Below are 9,237 nucleotides of genomic sequence, written 5' to 3' on the forward strand. Positions count from 1 at the left end.
AAATACATATATAACACATACATATAAAACATATAATAATTATACACATATATAGATATATATGTATCATATGTATATATATGTATATATGTATATATAAATATATTTATATATGTATATAATTTTAAAATTTTTATAAACATGTTTATATATGTGTATAATTTTTATGAATATATATAATTTTTAAAATTTTATTTTTATTTTTATTATTTTATTTTTATTTTTTATTAATTAATATTATTAAATATTAGGTATTGATGATGTGGTAGATGACTAAGATGTCATGTCAGCATTAAATAATATTGTTTTTCGTTCAGGGTTTTATTTGCCAATTTTTAAAAGTACAATGTTTTTTTGGATCAAAAAAAAGTACAGGGTTTAAATTGAGACGAGAGAAAAGTACATGGTTTTAAATGGAATTATCCCATAAATTAATAGAGGGGGGTTTAGATTTTTTTTTAAAACTTATTTAGTACATTGTTATTATTTAACCCGCTGGATCAAATTTTACTTTTAATCTCACAGTATGGTTTTATCGTATCTATTTTCCAGAAAAAGAATTTTGCAACCTAATTTATATCATACATATATATATATATGTGTGACATCGAATCGTGTAACAAATTAATTTGCAAGACTATTACCTTTGATTATTATTATTATTAATAAAAACGAGATCTAATTATGTATTAAGAAGGATCGTTCACCAACCCCCCACCTAAATAGTTTAGGGGTGTCAATTTGGGCCCGAGGCCCGAAGCCCAGCCCGACCCAACCCGAAAAATAGCGGGCTTCGGGCCGGAATTTTTTGGCCCGAAAAAAATCGGGTTTTCGGGCTTCGGGCTCGAATCGGGCCGGCCCGAAAGCCCGAAAATTAAAAAAGAAAAAAGAAAAAAAATAACATTTACAAAGAAAATCTGCGGGTCGGCCCGGCCCGGCCCAACCCGACCCGAGCCCGTAATGCATAGGACCGGACTTCGGGCTTAAGTATATAGACTCGAAAAAAATCGGGCCGGTCCGAGCCCGAACCCGAAACTTCCAGACCGAGTGCGGACTCGGGCCAGGTCGGACCGGACCGACCCGATTGACACCCCTAAAATAGTTTAACCACTGCTCTCACAACTGAAGAAGCATGAAGACCTTAGTTTTCATATCCCATAAATTAATTTATAAAATCTCAATTTTATGTGTACGAATTCATTTGGACTATCATTCAGTTTCCATTATGAGAAAGTTCTTATTGATGTGTTTGGTCCATTATGAGCTACACACACACATATATATATATATATATATATATGTCATTTGCTATGTAATAAATTAATGGGGGAAATGCAATAAGTTTGTGTTGTGTATTATGTAATGTTGAAAATGAGGAGAATGGGCCAAAGAATTGAATAGAGAGACAAAAAAAAATATATGGCATTAAGGATAAAGCAAAACCATTCAATGCTTCAAAACCATTCAAAAATAAAAAATAAAACCCCTTATTTATTCGTTTCAACACCAATAAAACCAGTAATTGTGTAGAAGAAATTCTAAAGGTTTTTCATTCATAGAATAGAATTATATAGTTTTTTTATTTTTTATATATCATAAGAGGTAGCATTGTTATTTTAATTTAAAACATTATTTATATATGTTTATAAATTTATAGAAGCGTAGATAGATATTTACAAATTCTACATCTATATAAATCTCTCGCGTTTTGTTGTATAAATAAAAAAAAAAATTGGACGAAATCGAATCAAATGTTAAAAAAAAACATCCATAAAAATTGTATCCAATGCTGCAAGAAATATATATACACACACACACATCATTTAAAGAACATGCACAATATATGTGTAAGAAATGGAATATTCAATAACCAAAAGAAGTAAACCGCATTTTTTTTGGTCCAAAATGATAAAATTGCAATCAACAACTTTTCCGTACAATTAATTATGCATCGAAAATAGATGAATCTTATACCATAATCGATGACACGGTTTTCTAGTGAATTTCACATAATGTATATAAATATAATAATATATGCCCGAATATATTATTATTTTTCTCTATTTGCATCGATGCGCGTATAAATATAATGCAAAGAAACCCACCCAAAAAAAAAAAAGTCAAGAAGACATAAAGTGCAAGAAAAACCGTCTAATTTATGTGGATCCACAATTCCATGTGACTTGCCTCTCTCATATTAATTTTGACAATTTCATATCCAATTCCATATATATATATATATATATATAGTACTCCCTCCGTTACTTATTAGACGACATTTAAGAAGATATATTTTGTTATTTAATAGATATCATTTAAGATTTTTTTTTTAAAATCAATCTTACCCTTTATTTTAATGACCCAATTTGAATAGAGTACTAATGAGAAATAATTTAATGAGGATATATATTACTTTTTTATAATTTTTTAAAAAGTGTGAAAAAAATCTATTTTTTTTACTGAATCGTAACTATGGAAATATTATTATCCTAAAAATTTAGTTATTCAAATCCTCCATTCTCTTCTCCTAGGAATCCTAACTTGGTAGGCAAATTCAAAAAAAAAAAAAGATTTACGTTTATATGAATTATTTAATTTTAGTATGAACTATATATATATATATATATGAATGTGAAATGTTATTTTTACAAATAGACTCAAAATAAATATTAGTAGATATATTCTTTTACGTTAATAAAGCGAAAAAAATATATAGATATTGTTATATAAAACCGAATCAAGTTGACAATATTTTTTTATCATATTTTCCATAATTATTTTTTTAAACATTTGATGAAACTACAAAGCTGAAAGTTTCCAATTGGTTGGCGCTGAATTGTTGTCATCGCTAGTGCTACTGCCGAATTGTTTGAAATTTCGGTCTTACTAATTTTATTTTATAATAATATATATAATATGGTTACGGTCCATGCAAAAAACACAAGCGTGCATATATATGGTACGTATAATTTAAATTTTATTTCGTTTCAAATTGTCCACCGTGTATAGTTATTAACAATATTTCCTGTAAGAGTTCAAAGATAAATCGTTTGGTCAGCAGAAGCAAACTCAAAGTCATTTAGATTACGAAAGGAAAACGATTTTCTCCATCTCATTTATATATATATTTTTGCTATAAATATATATTTAGTTCGTCTTAATTAATTTTATACAAAATTGTACCTTTCTAGATGTGTAGGGATACTGGATTTTAGTTAAAAATAAATTTGAGGCGTGATTAGGTTTTACCATTTTGGTTTAAATATTCACAAACTAATGGTAACAGAAAAAAATCAAATAATACAAAATTGTATTTTGATGAAATTCGATCCGCAAGGATTTGATAAAGATTTTGAAAATATGATTAAAAATTCCAAATTAACCGTACACGATTAAACATCATGAAAAAAAGAATATGAAAACGAGATTTTTATAATTGAATTTCATAAAATAGTAATCCGATGTAAAATATAATTGTGATAATTTTTTTTATGAGGAAATCATCAAATTAAGTAATCGATTTTGTTATTTCTCAAATTTTAAAATTCTACTGACCAGATAATCTCAAATTCGCTTGACAAAAAAACTTGAATTCTAAAAATACCCGATCTTAAGAGGTAAGCGAGCTCTGGGCTTCAAATACTATTTGCCATGTAAGGCCCAATGGTTTACAATGAGTATGCTTTTGTTATTTTATAAATACATATGTATTATATATATATATATATATGTGTGTGTGCGTGTGTGTGTGTGATATATATTTTTGTACATAACGTGACATGTTAGCTATCACATTACAAATCTCTTGAGGATTGTTAATAAGATATAAAATTATATGTCTCTAATGAATTTGTCTAATATGATCGTATTATAATAATCACACACACACACACACATATATATATATATATATATATATAAAATTAATTCTCACTCGAATATTATACGTGTACTATCATGTCTTAACATATTTAGCAACATACTACGTTATACGATCTGTTAAAATATATGTACTCGTGAAAAATAAAAGGGTAGCCTCAATTTATCCACAGGTAAACAACACCAAGTGGTTTTAATTATACTTTATATATATATTCTTTTTTTCCAAATGTTGATATTTCATATTATCAATAAATAAGTATTAATGTTTAGCAACATAAAAAGTGGAGAAGTTTTTTCTTATTTACCAAGTTGTAGAGACGTACATATTTATACATAAACTGGAAAACTAATTTACCTTTAGAAAAAGAGGAAACAGAAGATAAATTTGAATCTATACAAGTACAACAATTAAATAAATCTGGTAATATATATATATATGTAACACTCTCCTGTCCACAATCTGATCACAGAAACGTGAAGAGTCTTCAAGAAACCGGACTGAATACGTTCGTAGACGAAATGACAGTCGAGTTTCAATATGCTTCGTGCATTCGTGATGAAATGGGTTGATTGCAATATGAACGGCAGATTGATTGTCGCAATACAGAGGAACCGGACAGTTCACGAAGAAGAGCATCGAGCCAAACGAGTTTGCATGAAGTCTGAGCCATGGTTCTATACTCGGACTCGGAGGAACCACGGAAAACCATCTATTGTTTTTTGGATTTCCAAAAAATCAGAGAATTGCCCAAAAAGATGCAGAATCCTGTAATCGAACGATGTGAATCGGGATAGGCGGTCCAATCGGCATCCGTAAAGACACTAAGACGTAAATCCGAATCACATGGATAAAAGAACATTTAACCAAACTCTGATAGCACGTGAATGTTTAGTAAGAGAGAAAGTAGAGAAGGTTTTTCTTATTTACCAAGTTGCTTGTAACCAAGTCAACTTGATCATCTAGTTTGAAACATTTATTGTTGTGTAACAAATATTGGATAGATATGAAAAAAAAAACCAAACCGAGTCGGATCATAACCGTATTAAGATAAATATAATTCGGTTCCAATGCATTTTAATTTATTTAAACCAAATTGAATCAAAAGTTTCGTTTCATTGATAACAATCCAAATCGAAACGGTTAAGATGATTTCAAATTTCAATCCATATTTCATAAATCGGAAAGAATACAGCTGAAGTTTATTTAATAAAAAATACCGACCGAACCGAAGCGAATCAAACCGGAGTCTCTACTCTCCTCTCACGGTCGGAACTTTTGGGAACGTAACACCTAAAACCCTCACTAAAACCCTGAATTTTCCTTCAGCTTTCTCGGCATCCAAACAGGGTTTTGCAATTATTTTCTCTAACTTGACCCAATTCCTTTCCTCCTCATCATTATTCTTCTTCTACTTCAATGGCGGCTGCTCTGCTTCTCAATCGCATTTCGAGGACCAGAGCCTGCATCTCTCTCTATCGAGTCTCAGGAAGTCACGGTTTCGATTTCCTTTCTGTCCAAATTCGTGGTGGAATCTCCTCGACAGCATTTCGAGGTTACCCTTTTGCTCCCTTTGTCTCTCTCTTGCTGTTTTCTCTGTAAAAGTTCAAACTTGTGAACTGAATTTCTGGGCAGAATTCGTTGTCGAAGATTTCTGTCATGATGAATCCGCGTGCCATCTAGGTTATTGTTCCTGTTCTTAGCGCCTTATAGTTGATTTGGGAACATGGATTTCATTCAATGGTTAAAGGCGATTGATTTGGATTTGTTGAAAATTGTTCGATTTCGGTGTGTGTTAATCATGAAGAGTTTTTGTATCAACAGCCTGTCGGTTGTAGAAAAAGTTGTGCCAAATATGAAATTCTGTCACTCCGTGAAAATGAGTAGGTGCTTAGTGATTGAAAAGTCCCCGGCTTTTTATGATTGAAAAGTCCTGCAGAATTGGATGAAACCCTCTGCATTGTTGGCAAAGACGCATCTTAGAGATCTTTTAGTTGATTTCACTTGTTTGTGTAGGGAGATCGTTGGTTACCCTTGTTGAAAATGCTTCCCGATTCGATGAGATGGTATCCGGTAATCAACGGAAGTATTACCTTCTTGGCGGAAAGGGAGGTGTCGGGAAAACAAGCTGCGCTGCTTCTCTTGCCATTAAGTTTGCTAATAACGGTCATCCGACTATCGTGGTTTCAACTGATCCCGCTCACTCCTTGAGCGATTCCTTTGCTCAGGTATCAACTCCTGCTTTAGCTTCAAGATTCGACATTTCACTTTTGGGCGTAAATTTTCTTTTTGGACAAACTGAATTTCTCCGATTTTGCTTGCAGGACTTGACAGGAGGAGTTCTGAAGCCAATTGAAGGTGTTGATTCTCCGCTTCTGGCTCTTGAGGTGTTATACGTTCAATTATAGCGCGAGTTCTTCATGTTTCTTGAAATAAATTGGCATTTCCTGAAATGTCTTATCCCCTCACTGCATCACGGTAGATAACCCCTGAGAGAATGAAGGAAGAGATTAAACATCAAAAGGGCAATAAAAACGTGAAAGATCTCATGGATAGCATGGGGCTCGGAATGCTTGCTGGCGAGGTTCATATCCCTTTGCCCTTTTCTCTATCAGTGATTTCACCTTTCTTTCCAATTCCAACTACCATTGTGAAACTTCATCGATGTCTCAGAGACGTTGTCCGTTTCTGGTAGTTAGGGGACTTAAATCTTGAAGATATGATCAATGCTGCATCTCCTGGTATTGACGAAATAGCGGCTATCTCCAAGGCACGTATAATTCCCTCGAATGATTGCTCTCATGAATTGGGTTTCTTGCAAATGTGAAAGTTTTAAACTTTTTTCATTTCTTTTGCTTCGGACTTTTACTTCCAAATGATTGGAATGTCTTTCTAGGTTCTGCAATTCATGGAATCCCCAGAATACAGTAGGTTTACCCGTATCGTTTTCGATACTGCACCTACGGTTAGCGAATTTTTCTTTTTCTATGATCATGCTTCTCCTACAGTAGGCTGGCATGGGCTGATGTTAATTCTGATAAGTGAGAAATCAACTACAGGGACATACTCTCCGGCTTCTTTCACTGCCTGACTTCTATGATGCATCCATAGGGAAAATAACAAAGGTTTGAGCATGAAAGTTAGCTCCTTTTATTGGCGATTCAACTATATGTTTCCCCCGAAACATCCTTTAGCGGATATGTATCTGAATGGATTATGTTATTCAGATCAAGAAGAAGATCTCTGCTGCAGCTTCAGTCTTCAAGTCGGTTTTGGGGAAGAAGGAAATACCACAGGAGACGGTAAAAAGAATCAAGTTTTTTCACTTCAACCAACACTTCCATCTACTATATCCTGAAATTCTGAAACACCCCTTTTTTTTTGACAGCCTAATGAAATGGACCAACTGAAAGAGAGAATGGCAAAAGTTCGAAACGTTTTCCGTGACGACGATACTACTGAGTTTGTCATCGTAACCATCCCGACGGTAACACCCTCTCTGTATCTTTTTCCGGGTAACAAGACACTCACCTTTGCAAAACTATCATTTTCACACGTTTCTTCTCTGACCCCCCGAGCATTTTGACGGGTGTTGATGATGAATTCCGTCATTTGGTATCATTACCCGCGAGTTGTCGGGCTCTGTTTTCTTGTATATTTCATCAGGGCATAATTTTTTAAAAAAACTTTCAGGTTATGGCAATAAATGAGTCTTCAAGGCTACATGCATCTTTGAAGAAGGAAAATGTGCCGGTCCATAGGCTTATCATCAATCAGGTTCTACCTCCGTCTGGGTCTGACTGCAAGTTCTGCTCGATGAGAAGGAAGGTAACTGCTCTACTTCCCCCATCCTTGCAACGGCTTACTAAAAACTTTCCATTTTTGACGATTCATTCATGAGTTGGACGATATCTCAGTTGATGCTTTTTATGAACGTTTTCGATAACACTAGAGCACGAAGAAGAAAACCCGAGATTGTGTTCGGGTAATTGGGTCCGGGACTGGGTATTGCCTGCGGATACCCGGATTATGATAGTTTTAATATTACCATATAGACTTCATGATATTTATTCCTGGAAAAAATCGAAATTTCCTATTTAAACCCATGTCTCCGTGGATATACCCGAGATATTCGGGTAGTCCGAAAATTTTGGATATTCGATCTGTACTTGTCGAGAGGCCTTTTTTCGGTAATATCCGTTTGGTAGTGTCCCATGTAGGTTTAGCAATTGCTTAGGTACCCATCTAGAATCCTTGCCTGTTTTCATTCAAAGTTCAAAGTCTCGGTTCTTGATGTTTCAGGATCAGACACGGGCACTCGACATTATTCAGAAAGATCCAGAACTTTCCGGGTTGAAATTGATACAAGCCCCATTGCTAGATGCAGAGATAAGAGGTGTCCCTGCACTGAAGTTCATGGGCGATCTCATTTGGAGATGAAGCAAGAATCACGACAACAACTCTACTCTTATGTTGAAGACAAATAGTGTTTTGCCCTTTGTTTCCGTTGCACAAATAACTAGTTTCTACTACTCCATGAGAACCCTAATACACAAATTGTTCCTTGGATCCTTAGAAAACAACCTAAAGGAATCTCTCGGATTTCAGCAAAACAAAAAACCCTAAAGGCATACAACAAAAAGTGGCAAAAGATGAAGCAGAGACACCGATTCTTTATTACAGTCTCATCGGTTGCGAGGAAGAACAAAGTCGGGCACTTCTTCGATATCTTCGTCAGGCTGAGGCAAAATTCATCATGAAAACAGTAAACTTGTCAGAAAATTATAGTTGTGATAGAGAACATGAAAACTCCGGTTAGAGCATTTGTAAGAAGAACATGGATCAATGTGGAAACAGAACATGAAAACTTAACCTGCAGTATCTGAAGCAAACGCCATAAAAGGTAATCAATGATTATAACAAAACAGAATAGCTTTCCTGCCCACGCACCACAAGGGAGGTACCTGCATTAGCATCAGCCGCCCAGATCATTATCTATGGAAAGGTTTCTTTTTTTTTTTCCATTCATTCTAATCGTTTTTTACATAAATAGGTTATATGGAGTGACGCACCGGGAAAGGCGTTCGATAAGACTCCGGTTAGAGCATTTGAGAGCACGGTCGTAGACAATCTTGGTTCTTTTGGCTACATCTTGCCAACTGTAGAGCTTCTTCATCTGGTGGGCAATACACAAACCAAATTCATGATATTAGTCGGGTCAGTTCAAAGTATTTTTGGGTATGTTGAATCTAGATTTCAGACACAACTCACTCGCTCGTGCATCTCTTGAGGATCGATTGTTGGTAGGATAGATATAGCCTTCTCAATTGCTCGTACCATATCATCAGGGTCCGGTT

General features: G+C 34.3%; 2 protein-coding genes across 3 annotated transcripts in view; one reads left to right on the top strand and one right to left on the bottom strand.

Moving 5' to 3' along the window:
- Positions 1-5,144: 5,144 nt before the first annotated feature.
- Positions 5,145-8,340, top strand: LOC104799512 (ATPase ASNA1 homolog 2). Its single transcript, XM_010522079.2, has 11 exons — positions 5,145-5,435; positions 5,897-6,108; positions 6,205-6,267; positions 6,363-6,464; positions 6,576-6,650; positions 6,777-6,845; positions 6,940-7,005; positions 7,108-7,182; positions 7,269-7,367; positions 7,574-7,708; positions 8,183-8,340. The coding sequence occupies exons 1-11, from the start codon at positions 5,300-5,302 to the stop codon at positions 8,318-8,320; spliced, it is 1,170 nt and encodes a 389-aa protein (XP_010520381.1). The 5' UTR covers positions 5,145-5,299; the 3' UTR covers positions 8,321-8,340.
- The window catches only part of LOC104799510 (phosphatidylinositol N-acetylglucosaminyltransferase gpi3 subunit), a 3,056-nt gene continuing 2,145 nt past the window's right edge, over positions 8,327-9,237 (bottom strand). For both annotated transcript variants that reach the window (XM_010522077.2, XM_010522078.2), the window contains exons 6-9: positions 9,152-9,237; positions 8,953-9,056; positions 8,754-8,844; positions 8,327-8,619 (exon numbers count right to left, since the gene is read on the bottom strand). In XM_010522077.2, coding sequence (XP_010520379.1) covers positions 8,566-8,619; positions 8,754-8,844; positions 8,953-9,056; positions 9,152-9,237 — 335 coding nt within the window. In that variant the 3' untranslated portion in view covers positions 8,327-8,565. The remainder of the gene's footprint in view (positions 8,620-8,753; positions 8,845-8,952; positions 9,057-9,151) is intronic.

Source organism: Tarenaya hassleriana, unplaced genomic scaffold, assembly GCF_000463585.1.
Source record: "Tarenaya hassleriana unplaced genomic scaffold, ASM46358v1 Cleome6, whole genome shotgun sequence".
NCBI classification, from domain to species: domain Eukaryota; kingdom Viridiplantae; phylum Streptophyta; class Magnoliopsida; order Brassicales; family Cleomaceae; genus Tarenaya; species Tarenaya hassleriana.